At 41.3% G+C, this 22084-nt stretch overlaps 1 protein-coding gene and 1 long non-coding RNA gene across 2 annotated transcripts in view; one reads left to right on the forward strand and one right to left on the reverse strand.

Annotated features, from left to right (window-relative positions):
* mpp4b (membrane protein, palmitoylated 4b (MAGUK p55 subfamily member 4)) overlaps positions 1-21321 on the forward strand; it is a 48589-nt gene extending 27268 nt beyond the window's left edge. Inside the window, exons 17-22 of the mRNA XM_035998444.1 lie at positions 1242-1415; positions 15147-15227; positions 16310-16403; positions 16938-17046; positions 19336-19470; positions 20779-21321. Coding sequence (XP_035854337.1) covers positions 1242-1415; positions 15147-15227; positions 16310-16403; positions 16938-17046; positions 19336-19470; positions 20779-20970 — 785 coding nt within the window. The 3' untranslated portion in view covers positions 20971-21321. The remainder of the gene's footprint in view (positions 1-1241; positions 1416-15146; positions 15228-16309; positions 16404-16937; positions 17047-19335; positions 19471-20778) is intronic.
* Positions 2278-3698, reverse strand: LOC116066754. The gene is made up of 2 exons (XR_004896578.1): positions 3584-3698; positions 2278-3499 (listed from the first exon to the last, which is right to left on the reverse strand). It is a non-coding gene; the product is annotated as an uncharacterized LOC116066754 (long non-coding RNA).
* Positions 21322-22084: the final 763 nt, after the last annotated feature.

Raw genomic sequence — 22084 nt, forward strand, 5'->3', positions numbered from 1 at the left:
CTTTAACTACATTTTCCTGATGATACTTACAGACTTATATTTAAGTAACATTTTCAATGCAGGTCTTTTACTTGTAACAGAATATTTCTACAGTGTGGATTAGTTAGTTAGTTAATTAGTTGGATTAGTACTTATACTTAAGTAAAGGATCTGAATACTTCTTCCAGCACTGCAGGAAACCGAGATTATGAACTTCCACTGGAAAAAAAATAAGATTTAAAAAAAGGATAATTTGGGATCGAAGCTTCGTTGATCATCTCTTATTATTCTCACATCAAATCGATACTTTCTGTTAAAAGAGCTGCAAATATAAGACCCAAAAGACATACTTAGGAGTAGGGTTGGGTACCGAAACGCGGGCCAATAGGGCACCGGTTCTGACGTAAACGGTAGTAATGAGACCGAATAAGAATGAAAATTTCAGTGCCTCATTTCGGAGCCTGACTTTTTTTTTATTTCAGAAGCATCGCTGCACGGGACGCTACGTTACCGTTAGCTACTAGCTGGATTAAACACAATGGTTAAAATGCTGACAGCTTATGTTAAGCGGTGTAAAGTGTGACTGTATTTCCCTGTAGAGGATTCCAACACTGGGACGTAACAGTCTGCAGCTGCCGTTGTCGGAAAAACAACACAGACGGTGCGTTCACTTGAAACTCGCCAGCCTTGTGTTGAATTCAAAGTTATTGTAAAATACCCGTTTCCCATCTGGTGCTTGTTTATGTCATTTACCAGCAATTTACTGGTGAAATAAGTCATTGTTATAAGTTATTGTCATTACATTATTAATCAATCATTTAATTTTGACCATATGGCCTTAGCAATAAACAAGCTGTCGTTTTGTGCTCCTTTTTTTAATAATTTATATTATATACATTATAAATATATATATTTCGGTTCAGGCACCGTTTTAAAAGTATCGTTTTAACACCAGTATCGGGGAAAAAACCCTAACGATACCCAACCCTACTTATGACAAACAGAAGACTTGCAAATAAGTATCTTGCAGACACTGACATTTAACAGTGTGGTGTTAGTACTTTTACTTAAATAAAGGATCTGAATACTTCTTCCACCGCTTGTCTGAAATCTCTGCAACAATGTGACTCTATCCTGCACCGAAATCTGCACATCACAAGTGGTTTATATCAATTATGTTCTATATAAGGGTTTGCACGAGTGCTGCATTTATCATTGCTCAAAGATTCACACAATAACGTTAACTTTTGATTTGGTCTCAGTGGGCTTCAGGCGCAGCATGCGTCTGTGTCGGCGGCGTTCTCACAGCACCATCCAGCCGTCCTGCTACACCCGCTGCCCCAGCAGCTGCCACAAGGCCCTCAACTGCCCCTACGAGGAGGTGGTGCGCTACCAGCGCCACCCGCAGGACGCACACCGCCTCATCGCCCTCTTAGGTACGGTAATGCTGCATTTTAACCAGGGCTGCACAACACAGGGTTTTCCCCACCATTATAAGGCTTAAGCGTGATTTATGCTTCTGCGTTACAATCTACGCCGTGGCTACGTACGTAGGTACGTGGAGGCACGGACCATACAGCGTGATTTATGTGTGTGTGTGTGTGTGTGTGTGTGTACACTAGTTATTTAAACTACTAGGGCCTATTTATAAAATTAGAAGTGAAGTTCTTACGGTACAGAAGTAATTGTCAGACAAAATGAATAGAAAGGCCATTGAGCCGTGGAGCAGTTACACTACGAGTCAGAGTGCCAGCCGCTGAATGAGTCAAATAAGCTTCATGCTCCATCCACAGAAAGCACATTACTATCGCCCCCGAGTGACGGCTTCATTCGGCTTGTTTTCTGTGAACGATGTGTCGAGGGGGGAACGTTAAGGCGGAGTTAGCAGCCATCTAACGCGCTTTGATGCTGTATCGGTTACAGAGAATGAGCTGAACAGCGGGCTGGGTCTAACGTTAGCGGGCCGCTGAGTTTTTTTTGTTTGTTTTTTTTTAAATATTTTTGGGGGCTATCAACAAGCGCCATTTTGTTGCGTACCCATCAAATGACCACGGCAAACAGTCCAATGGCCTTTTTATCCATTTTATTTCTAAGCGAGGACACCATGAAGACCCCAAAGACTGTTGATTTATTTGTTACATTTTAACAAACAAACCGAGCTGCCTCGGACACATCAACTGACCGCTGAACTGGTGATATTTTTTACTTCTAACAGTCCTCTCATCTTCCTTTTCTTAAGTACACCTAGGACCGTTGTGACCCAGACAATAACTACTAACGTACATGCTAGTCAACAGATGTACTTCAAATGATTTCACTTTATTTCATCCTGGAGGGTACTCAGCATGTCCTGGTGTACCACACCGGTCATATCAAACAATTATATTGCTTTACCGTGGCCTAAATAAGGATGCTGGCATAGGATACACTATACATGTCAAAAGACCTTAATCATTTTGGTGTCACTGATCATATTACCTTGGAACATAGCAATGCACAAGTGACTTTTTATAGTTTTCTACAGATCATAATATGTCCATCTCAGCTTTGCTTCAAAGAGAAAACTCCTCCGCTCCCTGACAGGAAACACCTTGCTAGGCTAACTTCCCTATGCTAACTCCCTCACATCTCCCTTAACGATAGCTTTCAACCTACACTTCCTGTCTCCCTGACACAGAGAGAAAAGTCTCCTCTCCGAGACCGCTGGGCCTAAATTGTGCTTAAACATGACACACAAAATTAAAACATGAACCCAATGTGTATTGAATAAACTCCCATATTGATACATGATTATTAGTGAATCTTGCTAAACACACGTTACTTAGAAAGAAGTGAATATATATGTGGGCCGTATAAAATATCGGGTGGTTACATTTGTCTGATTTCTTGATTATATGACAGACATTACAAGACAAAACAATATCTAATAAAATATTTAAAATAAGAGTGTACTCTTTCCTACCACACAATATAATGTCTTCTATATACTGTAGATGTTGATACATAAAGAGTTTTGTTTGATACTTAAGAAGTTTTGCTCAGACTTAAAGTCACAAACGTTACTCCATGTCATCGGTCTCAGGATCAGAAGAGTCTCCAGTCTGGTCTTCAGTCTCTGGTTGTGGATGTGAGCTCGTGGCTAGTTCTGGTCCTCCACAGTCCTCTCTATCAGCTTCCGTTTCCATCGGACCAACACATTTATGTGTTTTGACATCAGAACGCCGGGCAAATGTTCTGTTACAAACACTGCAGCTGAATATTTTCACTCCTGTGTGGACTGCCATGTGTGACCGTAAATGTCCACCCTGTGTAAAAGATTTCTTACAAACACTGCAGCTGAAAGGCTTCTCTCCTGTGTGAGTTCTCATGTGTTTCTTCAGGGTTCCACTTACAGTGAAAGCTTTATCACACTCAGAGCAGCTGAAAGGTTTTTCACCTGTGTGAGTTTTCATGTGGTACTGTAAACCTCCACTTACTCTAAAAGATTTCTTACAAACACTGCAGCTGAAAGGCTTCTCTCCTGTGTGAGTTCTCATGTGTGACCGTAAACTTCCATTTACTGTAAAAGATTTCTTACAAAAACTGCAGCTGAAAGGCTTCTCACCTGTGTGAGTTCTCATGTGTATCTTCAGGTGTGCCTTGTTGGCAAATATTTTCCCACACTCAGAGCAGCTGAATGGTTTCTTAAACGTTGAATCATGTTTCAGAGGGTTTAAAGCTGACTGAGGTTCTCTGGTCTCCTTCCAATCAGCACTGTCATCAGTCTCAGGATCAGAAGAGTCTCCAGTCTGGTCTTCAGTCTCTGGTTGTAAAAGTGGATGTGAGTTCCTGGCTGGTTCTGGTCCTCCACAGTCCTCTCCATCAGCTTCTGTTTCCATGTGTTGAGTTTGTCTTTGATGAAGCTGTGAGGACTGAGCTTCCTCTTCATCATCTTCACTCTTCACAGGGACAGGAGTGAATGGGAACTTGGTGATATCAGCCTCCTCCAGTCCTGGAAGCTGCTCTCCCTCCTGACTGCTCCACGGTTCGTCCTGTTCCTCTTTAATGTGTGGGGGGGGCTCTGGCTCCTGCTGGTCCACACTGGAGCTACACTCCTGCTGCTCAGGGGGAACCTCTTCTTTAACCACCAACAGCTGCCCAACATCTGCAGGAATCACATACAGAGAAATGTTGTGGAACTGTATCTTATCACCTGGATTGTGATTGTTATAAAGAAATACTGGTTGCTCAGTCAGTTACTTAGGTTACATCTACACTACTAGTCTTCCTTTTCAGCCTTGGAAAACTGTTGGAAAGGCTGTTGACTGACATATTAGGGCCCTCCTGTGTGTGATATCTGTAAAGCTGAACGGACTCACAGTAGTAACATCAGGCTAAAACAGATTTTATTCTGATCCAAAGACTCTTTCTGTGAGTGAGGACAGAGAAGAGACACTAACATTAGATCCTGGCTTGTAATGTAAGACATATGATCTTTTGATAAAAGCAAACTGTTGCTAAATAGAAACGTTACTGTTGACGTTTGTTTATCTAGATAACATCCCTGAAATCCCCATCACCAAACCCACCAGACTCCATGTAAATAATCAGTACTTTTAGTCTATTTCCACATGTAAATGGGTGAATTAAGGGTTTATTTCAACCAAACCAGAGTGGTGATTGTTGGAACAGTGGACAGATGAACCAAGACGGCTTTTGATAGTTTTGTTTTTGTCCACTTTGAATGAAGTGTGTTTTACGATGATAAAATGACCGTTTATTTACATGGAGTCTGGTGGTTTTGGCGACGGCCTAAAGACCTTAGATTCAAATAGAGCTCATGAAAAAAATGCATATTTACATACGTCCTATCGTCATATCGTTACTGAGTGAATGTTTTGACGTGAGAACGCCAGGCAAATCTTTTTTTTACAAACACTGCAGCTGAATCTTTACTCTCCTGTGTGGACTGCCATGTGTGACCGTAAACTTCCTCTCTCTGTGAAAGATTTCTTAAAAAACTGAGCAGCTAAAAGGGTTCTCACCTGTGTGAGTTCTCATGTGTATCTTCAGGTGTGCCTTGTTGCCAAATCTGTTGCCACACTCAGAGCAGCTGAATGGTTTCTTACATGCTGAATCATGTTTCAGAGAGTTTAAAGCTGACTGAGGTTCTCTGGTCTCCTTCCAATCAGCACTGTCATCAGTCTCAGGATCAGAAGAGTCTCCAGTCTGGTCTTCAGTCTCTGGTTGTAAACGTGGATGTGGATGTGAGCTCGTGGCTGGTTCTGGTCCTCCACAGTACTCTCCATCAGCTTCTGTTTCCATCTGACCAACACATTTATGTGTTTTGACGTGAGAACGCCGGGCAAATCTTTTGTTACAAACACTGCAGCTGAAAGGCTTCTCTCCTGTGTGAGTCCTCATGTGTTTCTTCAGGGTTCCACTTACAGTGAAAGCTTTATCACACTCAGAGCAGCTGAAAGGCTTTTCACCTGTGTGAGTTTTCATGTGGTACTGTAAACCTCCACTTCCTTTAAACGATTTCTTACAAACACTGCAGCTGAAAGGCTTCTCTCCTGTGTGAGTTCTCATGTGGATCTTCAGGTTTGACTTCAAGCTAAAAAATTTTCCACATTCAGAGCAGCTGAATGGTTTCTTACACGTTGAATCATGTTTCAGAGAGTTTAAAGCTGACTGAGGTTCTCTGGTCTCCTTCCAATCAGCACTGTCATCAGTCTCAGGATCAGAAGAGTCTCCAGTCTGGTCTTCAGTCTCTGGTTGTAAACGTGGATGTGAGCTCGTGGCTGGTTCTGGTCCTCCACAGTCCTCTCCATCAGCTTCTGTTTCCATGTGTTGAGTTTGTCTTTGATGAAGCTGTGAGGACTGAGCTTCCTCTTCATCATCTTCACTCTTCACAGGGACAGGAGTGAATGGGAACTTGGTGATATCAGCCTCCTCCAGTCCTGGAAGCTGCTCTCCCTCCTGACTGCTCCACGGTTCCTCCTGTTCCTCTTTAATGTGTGGGGGGGGCTCTGGCTCCTGCTGGTCCACACTGGAGCTACACTCCTGCTGCTCAGGGGGAACCTCTTCTTTAACCACCAACAGCTGCCCAACATCTGCAGGAAACACATACAGAGAAATGTTGTGGAACTGTATCTTATCACCTGGATTGTGATTGTTATAAAGAAATACTGGTTGCTCAGTCAGTTACTTAGGTTACATCTACACTACTAGTCTTCCTTTTCAGCCTTGGAAAACTGTTGGAAAGGCTGTTGACTGACATATTAGGGCCCTCCTGTGTGTGATATCTGTAAAGCTGAACGGACTCACAGTAGTAACATCAGGCTAAAACAGATTTTATTCTGATCCAAAGACTCTTTCTGTGAGTGAGGACAGAGAAGAGACACTAACATTAGATCCTGGCTTGTAATGTAAGACACATGATGCTTTTGATAAAAGCAAACTATTGCTAAAAAAAAAATGTACTGTTGACTTTCATTTGTTTATCTAAAAGGAAATTTGTGTTTGGTAGATTATTTCTCTGTGGTGACAATACTTTCTGGCAATAAATCTTATACCGTTGGAAGGCCCGTTTAGTTCCCTTTCAAATGGTGCCCCATTTGTAAGGAACATGCATTTGTGATGAGCAGCAGCGCTGAGTATGTGGTTTGCGCCCATGAAAAATTTGCCAAATCTTCTCTGCCAATACCAAACAGCTTATTCTGCCATTGACTCGTTTGGTGGATTGGATGATTTTAGTTTGAAGAAACAAGATATATTGGCAATATAAGAATGTATTCATTTTACAAACAGGAGCCTCAGTAGTGTGTGGAAGAACCATACACAGCCACAACAGCCTAGCACCTCCTCCTCATGCTGGTCACCAGCCTGGTGTGGGGCGGCATCTCCCTCACTGGAAAAATGAGGCTTGTCATCATTGGAGGCAATCTCAATGCAGAGAGATATAGAGATGAGATTCTGCAACCAGTGGCAATCCCATATCTCCACAGTCTGGGACCGAACTCTATCCTCCAAGATGACAACGCTCGCCCCCACAGGGCGGGGTTTATCAGAGACTACCTCCAGAATGTGGGAGTGGAGAGGATGGAATGGCCTGCCAGCAGTCCTGACCTCAACCCCATTGAACACTTGTGGGATCAGCGTGGGCGTGCTGTTCGTGCCAGAGTGACCAACACAACCACGTTGGCTGACTTGCGACAAATGCTGGTTGAAGAATGGGATGTCATCCCACAGCAGTGTGTGACCAGCATGAGGAGGAGGTGCCAGGCTGTTGTGGCTGTGTATGGTTCTTCCACACGCTACTGAGGCTCCTGTTTGTGAAATGAATACGTTGTTAAATTGCCAATATGTCTTGTTTCTTCAAACTTCAATCATCCAATCCACCAAACACCAAACGAGTGAATGGCAGAATAAGCTGTTTGGCATTGGCAGAGAAGATTTGGCAAAATTTTTCATGGGCGCAACCCACATACTCAGTGCTGCTGCTCATCCCACAAATGCATGTTCCTTACAAAAGGGGCACCATTTGAAAGGGAACTAAACAGGCTTTCCAACGGTATAAGATTTATTGCCAAAAAGCATTGAAATAATCTACCAAACACAAATTAACTTTTTGTGCTAAGTTTAGATAACATCCCCGAAATCACCATCACCAAACCCACCAGACTACATGTAAATAATCAGTACTTCTAGCGTAGGGATACCAGACGTCCCCGGTTTCGGTTACCTGTCCCCGGTTTTTACTGTGACTGAAATTGGAATGAAAGAAAGAAAACAATGACCAAACGTATAGTTGCGCACCCTACACGCGCAGGCTCAAGACAGCCAGAGCAAGTGCTGCTAGCTCAGAGATGTTCTAGATGCCCATATTTCTTAGCCTGGTTGACACCAGACCTTCTCAGCTGTAACTGAGAGTGGTTCTGGGCAAGGTTCATTCACAGCTCATTTCCAAAGGGGCGTCGCCAACGGACGCCGCTCAAATGCCTCTGGGCGCAATTGGATAGTCCTTCAACCAATCAGACCAACGATCCGGGTGACGTAGCAGCTTCGGTGGCCGTCATGTTGAATGTAAACTAAAAGCTGCTTGCCGTTGCTGCGCAATCGTCATCGTGTAAAGCCCGCCTCAACGGTTGTGACTGGTGCCTCGATTTGGAAAAATTGGAAATGGGCTTGAATGGGCTCTTGGCCAGACTGAATTGCAGAGCAAATCTCAAATTTGCTGGAAGTTTCTGGCAGCGCGGTAAGAATAATCTTTGCCCTTTGCAAGACAGCTACAGTGGGCTTCTTTCATCCATCCATTCATTAATTCATTAATTCAGCCAGCTAGCGCTGACTAGTGTGAGTAGTACAATATCGCTAACAGATATGCGTTGAGTACTAAGCAAGCTTTCGAATAACAGTGAAGTGAATCAATTATGTGTGGGGCGATTCTGAAATGTCATTGTTTAACATAATTAACATGCTATTTATTTAGCAGGAATTGAGGACTAACAGTAATTAGTTCACAAAATCAGTATGATTGTTCTGCTTTGGTCCTTGTAGGGAGAGTGGAAAGTTAAGGACATGTGGAAGACTGGACAGGAAGACGATAGCGGTGGAACGGTACACATAAGTCACGGTTCGGTTCAGACATCACGGTTCGGTACAATGGAGGGAAAAGCAAAACAAAAATGCAGAAGCCTGAAGTGTGTAAAGTGAGATGTAAACAGTGAACAATAAGTACCCCACATCATCTCCAGACTCCATCTGTAATTTGTAAAACAAAATAAGACAATCAGCTATATAATGAGCATCTCTTATTTATGAAAGTGCAAATTACATTGAATAATAACAACATATGTGGACGGGATGGCATGTTGTAACGAGGTTCAAGTACATACAGCAAATACGAGTGAATAAGGGGGCGTTGAAGATAATATGTAAATTCCGATTGCTTCAGTGATTTTTTTTGGGCCCTATTTGTTTATCTAAAGGCTGGTTAAGCACTGTAGGGAGGAGAAGTTGGACAGTTTTATTTTGTCTCGTTCCAGCGATTGGTACAGCTGGGTGATGGCGTTGGATATGCGTATTTCCATATCCGTTTAATATGCTCCTCTGATTCCATATTTCCACTCACATACCCGACAACTGCTGAACAACGCCAACACTCAGTCCTCGTCTTATCCACCACTCTCTCGCCTGTACTACTGTAACTGACCCGAAGTTTTCGAGGCGGGGACGGCACTAGGCGGGTGGGCATGAGACGAGCGGGCATGACACGGGAGGCCGCAGCCATACAGTCTTGAAGTTTTCCCAAACTTGCGATCTTAAGAGGCCGGCGGGGAACCCTTGTGGGTCGCCACCACTCGCCATACTCATCCTTTTAGCGCTGCTATCTCTGACTCGCTCACTGGACCGTCGACCTGACAAAAAACTGCATACATAGGCGGGGCGGAGCTCGGTTAGCTTCAGAGCTAAGGCTGGGCTACAGATTAGGTGTCCCCAGAACCCGCGTATCTAACAGTAGTTGCGCATTACATTAGTTCCGCATTACATTAATTAATTTGCGCCCGAGTTTTATTTATTTTTATACCGTGTATTCTCCGTGTAAATTCATGCACCGAACCGTGACGCCCGTACCGTTTCAATACGAATACATGTAGCGTTCCACCCCTAGAAGACGAGTGAAATAGATGAGAGCAAGAAAGGGCAGTGAGAAGAGAGTGAGAAACTAAGGGAGAGTGAAGTCACAAAAGAAAAGTACAGTAGGCCTAAGAACCTACAAATCCGAAAGGCTATTTTATTTTTGAAATGACCAATGTTAAAATCTCAAGTCCAGGTTCAACTAAAGTAGCGGTGTACTCGTTACACAGACAGCATACATATCATACACGGATATCACGTGAACGACCAGAATCTAAGCTTTCCAACGATATTAGCGTCAGTTGCTGTAACAAATGGTTTGCGAAACAATTAACACATGCATCAGTACAACAAGCGGTTCCCGGGTAATCTGGTTTTGAAATTGCAACAAAATTTCTACATGGTCTCCAACTTTGGGGCAAAATTATAATGTATTCTCATGTAAACTATTTATGTCAGCACAGACATTTTTGTAAATTGCTTAGCCAGTTTACACAGATAAAAACATCACCTGGTTTGGAGGCATTTACGCTTCTGAGCTGAAACTGTCCCCAGATTTTGTCCCAGAAATCTGGTCGCTGTTGAGATATTTCTATTATTTTAGACATATTATTTGAGATATATATATAACTTGGATATATCTCTTGTGTGTGTGTGTGTGTGTGTGTGTGTGTGTGTGTGTGTGTGTATATATATATATATATATATATATATAAATAAATTACTTTCTAGCCCCCCCCCCATTCCGAGCGCGTTTTAACTCCTACACATTCCATTGACTGCCATTTATTTTGACGTCACTTTGACAGCGAATAACTTTACATCTGAAGAGTTTAAAGACTATTTGTCCGTTGTTTATTTCTAAAGAAACACGACAACGTACAAAAGGCTCCATTACCTTGTACCTCACGTTATGGCTCCGTAGCAGACGTTTTTATAAAAATAGGCTAACGATTGGGTCATAACCACGAGACTTACTGTCTCATAGTAGAGGAATTACCGTATAGTACAGGAGAAGCTTGCAGGCAGTTTCGACTTCCATTAGCTGTTTAAGTTTAATTACTAATGTTAACTATCATTTTAGTGATCAATAATTAGCCTGTGTCTATGTTATCTCCTTACATATACCTACGCTCTCCGTCTCTGCTAGATTGGGAATGATTGAGATTTCTCTTGGCACAGCTACCAGAAGACTTCCAACTTTCAGACAGGTTGCTCACGTCACATTTTCGTCGTATGTATTCTGAATGATTCTAAATGGCAGATTCTACGCTTACGAGAATACTTTGATTAGTTGGTGGAAGTTATTACACATGAATGAGTACATTTGTGAAAGAACAAAGGGGTTTTTGCTAAGAATCAACTCAAAACAGTACACAATGGAACTTTAAAATGCTGTTACTAAAGAAGTGTTAACTCTATTCTATCGTCTCAGTGAGTCTTTAAGGTTTCTGATCTTTTAGGTTATCAACGGATACACGGGGAGTTAGAGAGAGAGATTATTGGAGTCAGATTTTTCTCTGGCCTCTGGGCCTTCTTGAATCCTCGCGTAGCTTAGTGGCTTCTCAGCTTAGAAGATAGATTTATTCATCCCGAAGGAAATTTTAGAACAACAATTATGTGCATTCAAACTATTATGTGCATTCAAACTACCGCACACGTGTACCACCGGGATACATTGGTACAGATCGGAGAATATGCAGGACACTTTATTACAAACGGAATACTTGACACACTACGTGAGCTTCACCCGCCTGCTATGGAGACCAGCGGTGCTGCTCAAAGCCTCTGGCCGGTGAAGGGACATCATCAGCGGGGAACATTGAACGAGTTTGCGGGTGGAAAACTAACGCTAGTCAGCCACCTGTTCCATCAATCCTGCTTGCAAGTGTCCGCTCATTAGACAACAAACTGGACTACATCCAACTTCAACGAAACTCCCAACGTGAGTTCAGAGACTGCTGTGTTTTTGTTGTTGTGGAAACGATTTCTGTATCGGACTATCCAGCTACCAGGCCGGCTGCTCTGTCGTCGGGTAAGACTAGCCAGTGGAGGTGGGCTGTGTTAACACGGACTGGTGCAGAAATGGGGGTGCTTGTAGCCAACTAACTGCTAACTGCTGGTGGAGTTTGTGACGGTTAAAGGGTTAACTCTCGCCAAAATGCAACCTAGGGTCTTTTTGTGAATGTACAGGAGTCAAACTTTCGTTTAAAAGCATATTTAGGACGGAATCGCCACTTTTTAAGATTTACCGTATTTTTGTTTTTCGGTCAAATGGCCTTTTGAATGGGAGTGCTAGGGGCACTTTTATGCTAGCCTCAAAATAGCTATTTTTAAAACACTAAGAAGGCTCGACACAACATGAGACTTTGCTCCAAGTATCACCAGGGGCTCTACACATGAGCGAAAGCGTTGACGACATTGTTTGTGTACCCAGAGTTACTAAAAAGAAAGGTTTTGAGCGACTCACTGTAGCTGTTGTTCTTCCGGTCGCCGTCTATCGAGCCAGTCAGAAATAGTCGAGGGAGGAGAGTAAAGATGGAAAGCTCCAAAAGCTTAGTTCCATATAAATGCACGGATAATTAGTTGTTTTGTCGTTAGTGAAACACAATATTGACCTTGTAGTTGAGAAAGGAGCCTCATATAAGAATGACATTTCCTCCTATGGAGTCCGTTCATTCGCATTCGGAGATCGCCTATTTTGGACTGGGAAAATGGCGGATAGCGTAAACAACGACTGCTAACGTGAGTTGCTCAAAACCTTTTTTAGTAAACTCTGTGAACACAAACAATGTCGTCAACGCTTTCGCTCATGTGTAGAGCCCCTGGTGAGACTTGGAGCAAAGTCTCATGTTGTGTCGAGCCTTCTTAGTGGTTTAAAAATAGCGATTTTGAGGCTAGCATAAAAGTGCCCCTAGCTCTCCCATTCAAAAGGCCAATTGACCCAAAAACGAAAATACGGTAAATCTTAAAGTGGCGATTCCGTCCTAAATATATTCCACGCAAATTTTTATACTCGGTGATACAGCCCACCAAGCGCTAATGCTAGTAGCTATGTGTTAGCTGAACTTTACGGAGCATATCATGTGTGTGCACTAAATGTAGCCTGTTTCGTATGTCATTTTTATATGTCGTTTTTATATATTTTAATTGCGTAACCAATTGAGCCACGGTGAAACGTTGTTTTGTGTATATGGTTGAAATGACAATAAAACACACTGGAGTTGAGTTGACTGTCTCACTGTCTGTCTGTTTGTAACGGTAGGCGTGGCTTGGGAGTAGACGCTAAAGCAGCGAAGCAAGTGCATTCTGGGATTTGGTGTCTTTCATCCACATGAGCCAAAAACACATTTTCTGGCTTTTCTCGGCCTAGAAGCCACCATTTTCTAAAAAATGTTCACATTTCTACTACATAAGTGACCCAATTTAAAGATATATTCATCTTTCCAACGGTGAAATATCCCTTTAAGGTATGAATGGAACCCATTTAGGCTACCCATAAGCATTAATACACAGAGGCAGGAGGAAGTACTTTAAACCAGCCATTCTCTAGTAGGGTGTACGTAATTTGATTGTTTTTATTTTACCTACATTTTGTCTTCTGCATTCTCTTTACCCTTGTTTCCTGTTCTTTCCTCAGACTCACCCCATCTCTGCAATAATAATTAATAAAGGCTGGTTTAAAGTTCTTCCTGCCTCTATGTATTAATGTTCATGGGTAGCCTAAATGGGTTCCATTCAGACCTTAACATTAAGTATTTTACTGTTAGATGTCAACAAAATATTTCACCTGGCTATACCTAATGTTTAGATCTGTTGTGGTATTTATGCAAATTAGCACATAGGTAATTAGATTATGCACCGTTTGCCCATGTTAACAAACAATTTCAAAAAACGTGTAATACATTTTTTGTTTGTCTTGATGGAAGTAATCAACTCAGTAATTTTCATGGTGATATCTAAAGGTTAAAATGTTTACCCTATTCACGTGAGAAAAAGAATGAATAGGCTATGTCTGGGTCTTTTTGGAAACTTTAACCTAATGGGATTCTTAGGGGCTTTTTTTCCTTACTCAGGACATACTGAGGATACAAAATCAGGTGAGTTTGCTTCTGTTGCAATTTGGCCTAGGTTGACCCCCATTTTGGCTTAAAATGACTGGACTACACAGGAAGGAGAGAAAGATAAACTGAAGTTTCAGCCATAGGGTTTAGCTAATGAACAAACCTGCTCTGTGTAACCGACGCTGGGGGTTGGAAACAGCGTCCAGTAGCTCCCGTTGTCGCTCGTTCTCTTTTGAACGACAAAGTTGCTCCTCGTACTCTGCTATCGTTCTTTCAAACAGCCCAAATATCTCTTCAGCAGCCGCAGTTAGTCGCTGCTTCACCAACGCTCTCAGCATCTGGACTTTACACATTTTACCTCTCTCTCAACACATCTTAATAGACTCTACTAACACACGTTTCTGCTAGACGCCAGCGTCTTCAAAGTGTGAAGTTATTGCGCAGTGAAGACTACAGCTTCCGGTGCAGATCAGTTGCTGAGCTTCAAAATAAAAGTCCGGAAGTTTTCCAGTTTCTGAGCTTCAAAATAAAAGTCCTGAAGTGTTCCAGATTTTCCTCTGAAAAACACACAGGAATATAAATGATTAAAACACACATTTGGAGAAAGACAAATACTTAAATTAAGTAAATACATTTTCAGAGATCTGAGAAAACAATGAAGCAAATTAAAGATGATGGTAGTTTGTTTCCCTTTCATTTTAATGTGTCAAATAGAAGATAGAAGTTTTGGTCTTGCAGTGTAATTTCATCTGATTTTGTTGTTTGTCTGAAGGTGAACATTAGGTAAACGTATGTTTATTGCAAGGAAACTCCCGCACACTGTTTAACTTGCCAAAAAATAAATGTAATAGCTGGCACCGTTTCGGTACTAGACCATCATTAAACCTACATTGTGTCATTTTTTGAGTTGATTCTTAGCAAAAAAAAACTTTGTTCTTTCACAAATATGTGGTCAGTCATGTGTAATAACGTCCACCAACTAATCAAAGTATTCTCATAAGTGTAGAATCGGCCATTCAGAATACATACAGACGAGTCGCTCGAATGACGGCTGGCATGTTGCGCCTCCATCTTTAAAATACCTTAGCCAAAGAGGAACATACCTCCGCCTTTCGCGCTTTTACACTCAGTGGCACCGTAATGAATGCCAGCCGGGAGGGAAAAAGAGAATTAAAATGACAACGCGACAGGCAAAGCAACAAGACCGAAGTTAATATTGAAATGGCTAGAACAGCTGCGTGTAAACAGTGGAGATACTACGAGCTAATTTCGGCTTCGGCCACCGTAGCAGTTAAAACGGGATCGGAATGGGAGGGGCTAGAAAGTAATATTCAGTTGGTTGTCATATACAATTTCACCGCTAGATGGGAGAAATTCTTGCACAATGTAGCTTTAAGCAAACGGCGTTACACCCTGAGAAGCCATATTTTGTAGGAGGTGACTGTTTGTCTGGTTATGACAAAGTTTGACTTCTTTTCTCAGGTCCGTCCGGTGTGGGCGTGAATAAACTTCGGAGGCGCTTGATTGAAATGAACCCCAACATCTTCCAGGGCGCTGTACCTCGTAAGTACAAGTCGCAATCCAGCCAAGTTTCTTGTGTGCTTATAAAGGTGCTAATAAGAAATAATACATTTGTTAATTACTCTGTAATGAACCTTTATAAAATCTGTTTTATTGTATTTTAATGTTTATATTTTAAAGGTATATGAACATTACCACGTTTCTAATAACCTATAAGTTTCTTATAAACAATTCTAAATGTGTTAATTGTGCTTTAATTAACACTTATAAAGTCTTAATTAATGATATATATATATATATACTTATTAATGTTTATGACAGGTATATGAACTATTAACAAGTTTGTAATAACAGCCTATAAGTGTCTTGTAAACAATACTAAATGTGTTAAGTGTGCTTTAATTACCACTTATATGAATTTATTAATGTTTATAAGCATCTTATAAAGGCCTTATAAGTGTCTAATTACTATTAATTACAGCTTATTACAAGCGTCTTAAAATAAAGTGTTACCCAATTATTACAATTTTTTTTTAAATAATCGCGGTTTCTTTATTTATTAATTGCTAACATTAGCAAAGGTCTTTAGGCGTATGACTGGTATTTGTTGATTTTCTTTAAATGTGCCAAATTGTAATTATATAAGTGATTATTGGTCAGACTATATATTTTTATTATTATTTCAGTTGTTGGAACTTGACCCTAAACATGTTCATAGCAACAAAAATAACAAGGGGGGGGGGGGGTTACAGTTAGAAAATATGTTTTATGATAATAAAGAGGCGTTGTTTACTTATATATATAGGCTGTGTATTTGTGTTATTACATTATCTCGGTCACATGACGGTGATATAAAGATAAAGATATATCCTAGGATTAATTCAAAACTTTAATTTGTTTAAAAAAAGTAATACATTTGACTGAAAGAGATAATTATATTGTTAATCGCAATTATTTCTGAGACAATTAATTGTATGGCAACAATTTAGGATTGTGAGAGCTCTATAAATGACCCAAATTTCCTTCCTCCTGAAAGTGTTTTTTTGCTTTTGTTTGGGTGGATCAGTTTGTACGATAATCTCAAAGAGAAACAATAACATATACATATTTTCCTTATCAAACAGACACCACAAGAGCACCAAAAGGATACGAGGAGTCTGGCAGAGAATATCACTTCACCAGCCGAGAAATCTTCGACAACATGGCGTATAACAACAGGTACGGCTGTCTCTGCTGTGTATAGGCGTAGAATTTTTTTTTTTTTTGGGGGGATATCCAGGGGATATGTCCCCCTCCAATATTTAAAAGAGGGAGATTTGTCCCAGCTGGTTACTTACATCAAGAGATATATTTATGTTATGAGTTTTCAGCAAACGAGGCATTATCTAATACTAACTTTTGGTGAATTTTTGAGACATTTACAGGGTCAAATAGACAAAGTGTAGCAAAATAAACATCTTAATGTGTATTTTGGAGGGGTTTTTTCCCAATAGTCTGAAAGAAGACAATCTATGGAAGCCAAATAGGCCCAAAACTCAAAAAATGATGTTTATGCCTGTAGTGTCTCCTAATTGATACTCATTTTTATTAAAAGTGTGCCGTTTACACCCACTGAAATTATAAAAAGCTGTGACTGTGTGTATCCCAACTCCTAAAACTGTCCACGAAATGTATTCAGAAACTAATATCTAAGCATCAAGTTCTAGTAATTTACTGTTTGTTTGACTAAAAAAAAATGATTATGTCCCGCAGGTTTTTGGAGTACGGGGAGTACAAAGGGAATCTGTACGGCACGAGCATCGCGTCTGTGAGGGAAGTTTTAAACAGCGGGAAGATCTGCGTCATCGACATCGAGCCCAATGTAAGAACCACAATGACGTCCAGTGGTGTAATGTAACTAAGTAGGTGATCACAGAAGGCTTGTGTCAGGTGGACGCGCCGACAGTGTTGTTGTCATTGTGGTATCTTTAGCGACGATGTTGTGATGATGTGCGGAAGAGGAAAATCCGCTTGACACTGTTCTTGATTATAAAAGTTTTATTACATCAAGTTTTCAGCATCAATACAAGCCCTGCAGAGCTCGGAGAGTCACAAAGCCCAAAATGCATTCCTGAGGTTTTGCTGTTGTACCACAGGATTTATGTTTATCTGTGCTTTGTGTAACATAAGATGTGGTGATGGGGGGATAGGTACTTCCTGAGCCCCCTGTCAGTAGATTCCACATGGCCCCCCTAGAGTCACTTCCTCCAAAGGCCCCCACTGGAATGTTGCCCTCTGACCTGATGCCTCAGCAAAATGGAACAATGTCCCCTTATAACAGAAACTCAAATCAAAGTCATATGGCTTTAGATACTACATCATTACTTAGAATTTCTCATGGGGGCGGCAGAAACTACGCACTATAGCTTTAATGGACACATAAACGGTACAGATATAAGTATAAGTGTCACCACTTATATTTTTAATATATTTTGAATTGTCATCTGTTATTTTCTCATTCAGAACTGCACATTGGTGCATGAAAGTGTATCCGAATACAGGAAATAAAGTCGTTGATGCTCAAAACTTCCTTGGGGGAGGATATATATATATATATATATATATATATATATATACATACAGTACAGTATATTGAAGTTTCTGTTGTTCTGGTGCCGGTTCGGGCCTGGCCCCAGTGGCCAGGGTCGATTTAGGACCAAATCAAGTTGTCTCAGACTGCACCTTTAACCTGCGTGTTCGTTTAATGGTAGGCCAGAAATAACTGTTGCATCTGACGATTTACAACTTTGACTTATGTTTAATTACGCCTACATATATATATTCAATTCAAATGTATTCCATACATAATGTGGTATTGACATGTCACCATTGTCATGGTGAGAGAGTTGGGGCCCTGTACATGAGGGAAGTTGGAGAGGATGCAGGTGTTGGGGCCCTAAAACAAAAGTGACTCTGTTTTTCCAGGTCCATGTATAGGACACTCGTGGTTGACCTTTATCACAACTCTTACATACACACTCCCACTTTTAGGTTACATAAATGCACAGATATATATCATGTCTTAACAGCAGAACTTCAGAATGACGTATTGGAAGAAATTGGTTTGGTCGTCCTCCAAGCTCTCTGCAGGAGTTTGTAAAAATGTAAAGTTTGCGAGAGGCATTGGTGCCTCTCGCCGCTTATCAGTTGGACATACTCCAGGTCCAGGTTTCCCAAGAAGATTATAAAAGCAAGGTCGCGCTAGCCCCTGTTCTTCCCGCTCCTGTCGGCCAGAGATTGTCTTGTTACTATTACGCACTTTATTGGGTGCACTCTTATTTTCCAAATATTTGCACACTCTTTCAAAAATGCTTTAATAGGTGCACTTTGTGCCAGGCACTCTGCACCTCTTTCATCCTTTACAGACCGGGAGAGAGAGAGGGGAGAGCGAGGTCACCCATGGCTCAAGCTTTTTTTTTTACTTCTACAGAATATATTCTACAATACCCACTACAATGCATTAGACCAGTCATTCCCAAACTGTGGTCCGCGGACCACTAGTGGTCCGTGAGGTTACTGCAGGTGGTCCATGGAAAAGCAAAATAAAGTATAAAATAATAGTTTTTTAACCTTCATTTTACCAGGAAATTCCCATCAAAATTAAGAATATGTATATTGATATACAATTTCAATTTAAATTAAATTGTCAAGTTATTGTGTGATTACTAAAATAGGCTAGGTTTTGAAATTTTGACTATATCCAAGTGGTCTTATTACTGTATAGATTTAATACTCCATTGCTATGGAAATAAGCCTGTTGTTCAAATTAACCTGATTATGCCCTCGGGCACTTGAGTAAATAAATAAATTAAATATGTGGCAGCCGTTGTGTGCAGTAAACTTTCTTTTAACGAGCCTGTTGGACTGATGCGATGACCAGTTATAGTTTTAGTGCTAGTAGGCCTATTAAGAGGTGCAGATTAATTCAGGTAGGACTGTGAGTAGGCATATTTTAATATGTGTATTACGAGGTGGTCTGCGAAAATTCCTGATTACAAATAGTGGTCCACACACACAAAAAGTTTGAAAACCCCTGCATTAGACTACCCCACTGATACAACAGTACACAACGAAAAGCTTGAATTGGAATGTTTCCGTGTCTCCGTTTTAGTCCATCCAGGCGGTGCGGAGCCACGAGCTGCGGGCCTACATCATCTACGTGAAGCCCCCGCCGCCAGAGCGCCTCAAGGAGACCCGACGGGACTCGTACATCACCACCAGCTACTACGTCAACCGGCCGTTCAAAGTAAACATTTACGGGCGCAAACAGACAAAGTGTAGCAGAATAGACCTCTAAATGTGTGTTTTGGATGTTTTTTTTCCCCCTCCCAATAGTCTGAAAGAAGACACGTTATGGAGGCAAAATAGCCCCAAAACTCAAAATTGTCTCCCGTGAAATTAAATTGATTTTATTTTGTATTAATTCAATTCAATTTTATTTATAGTATCAAATCATAACAAGAGTTATCTCGAGACACTTTACAGATAGAGTAGGTCTAGACCACACTCTATAATTTATGAAGCCCCAACAATTCTAGTAGTTCCCCCAAGAGCAAGCATTCAGTGCGACAGTGGCAAGGAAAAATTCCCTTTTGGGAAGAAACCTCAGTAATGATTTTGATATAATGATAATGATATTACTTTCATCTGTTTTAACCCTTGTGTTGTCTTTCCTTCGACCATGAAAAAAACACTTTTGTTGTCCCTATCTCAGTGTTTTGTTGCTTTTTTCATCAACCAAAAAAATATTTTATTACATTTTTTTTCAACATTTTTATCGTTTTTTTTTTTTTTTTTTTTTTCCCCAATGTCTTCTTTTGTCACTTTTTCGACGTTTTAGCCGCTTTTTCCAAAGTTTTTGACTCTTACTTCCAATAATATTTACGTTTGTTTTCCCCCAACGTTTTGTCGCCTTGTTCGACATGTATTTTTCGACCTCCCATATTTCTGATTTTGCGGGTTGGAGTCTGGCCTGCAGCCATTTACTGCATGTCCCCCCCTCTGTCTATCTCTGTGTCTGTCTATCTATCTGTCTGTCTGTCCATCTTCTGTCTGTCTGTCCATCGTCTGTCTGTTTGTCTGTATGTCTGTATGTCTGTCTGTCTGTGTTTTAAGAAAATAAAATCAATGTTAGTAAAGACAGTTTGTCTGTCTGCCTGCCTGTCTGTCTATCGTCTGTCTGTCTTTGTGTCTGTCTGTCTGTCTGTGTTTTAAGAAAATAAAATCAGTGTTAGTAAAGACAGTTTGTCTGTCTGTCTGTCTGTTTATCTATCATCTGCCTGCCTGCCTGTTTGTTTGTCTGTCTGTCTGTCTTTGTGTCTGTCTGTCTGTCTGTCTGTCTGTCTGTGTTTTAAGAAAATAAAATCAATGTTAGTAAAGAGTCTGTCTGTCTGTCCAATCATCTGTCTGTCTGTCTGTCCGTCCATCATCTGTCTGTCTGTCTGTTTATCTATCATCTGTCTGTCTGTTTATTTATCATCTGTCTGTCTATCTAAAAGGTATAATAATGACTTTTAGCTGAATAATCACTTCTGACGTTTGTTTCCTCCAACAGGATGAAGACTTCCAGGAGATGGAAGAAGACGCCCAGAAAATGGAGTCCGACTTCTGTCAATTCTTTGACCACGTGATCGTCAACGACGAGCAGCAGGATTCCTGCGTCCAGCTGCTGGCGGCGGCGAGGAAGGCGCAGGACGAGCCGCAGTGGGTCCCTGCCAGCTGGATACGACCCACCGCCGAGTCCTAAGGCCAGAAAGAATGTGACCCCCTGTTACCATGGCAGCAGTGACGTCTTCATTTTGATTTCACAGATTCCGCGCTGTAAAATCTTAACACGTAAATCAGTGTTCATGTTCCAGAAGAGAAGGGTATGAAATATAACTACTTTGATCTTCTACTTACTTGTGTGCTTGATCTGCAGCAGTGGAATGTAACTAAGTACATTTACTCCAGTACTTGTACTTAAGTCCAAATGTTGAGGTACTTGTACTTTACTTTTTACTCCACTACATTCATCTGACAGCTTTAGTTACTAGTTACTCAGGGTTTTTCCTGGCTTTTTTCTGGGTGTGCACTTGTTGACCCCGACACACACACACACACACACACACAGACACACACACACACACACACACACACACACACACACACAGAGACACAGACACACACGCACACAGAGACACAAAGACACACACACACACACAGAGACAAAAAGACACACACACACACACATACAGACACACGCACATAGACACAAAGACACACACACATACGCACACAGACACAAAGACACAGACACAGAGACACAAAGACACACACACACACACACACACACATACAGACAGACACACACACACACACACACGCACAAAGAGACACAAAGACACACACACACACGCACACAGAGACAAAAAGACACACACACACACACATACAGACACACGCACATAGACACAAAGACACACACACATACGCACACAGAGACACAAAGACACACACACACACACACACACACACACACACACACACACACACACACACACACACACACACACACACGCACAAAGAGACACAAAGACACACACACACACACACACACATACAGACTTACACGCACACAGAGACACAAAGACACACATACAGACACACACACGCGCACACACACAGAGACACAAAGACACACACACATACAGAGACACACACATGCACACACACACACACAGACACAAAGACACACACACGCACACAAAGACACACACGCACACAGACACAAAGACACACACACACACACAGACACACGCACACAGAGACACAAAGACACACACACACACACATACAGACTTACACACACACGCACACAA

This window comes from Sander lucioperca, chromosome 24, assembly GCF_008315115.2.
Source record: "Sander lucioperca isolate FBNREF2018 chromosome 24, SLUC_FBN_1.2, whole genome shotgun sequence".
Lineage (NCBI taxonomy): Eukaryota > Metazoa > Chordata > Actinopteri > Perciformes > Percidae > Sander > Sander lucioperca.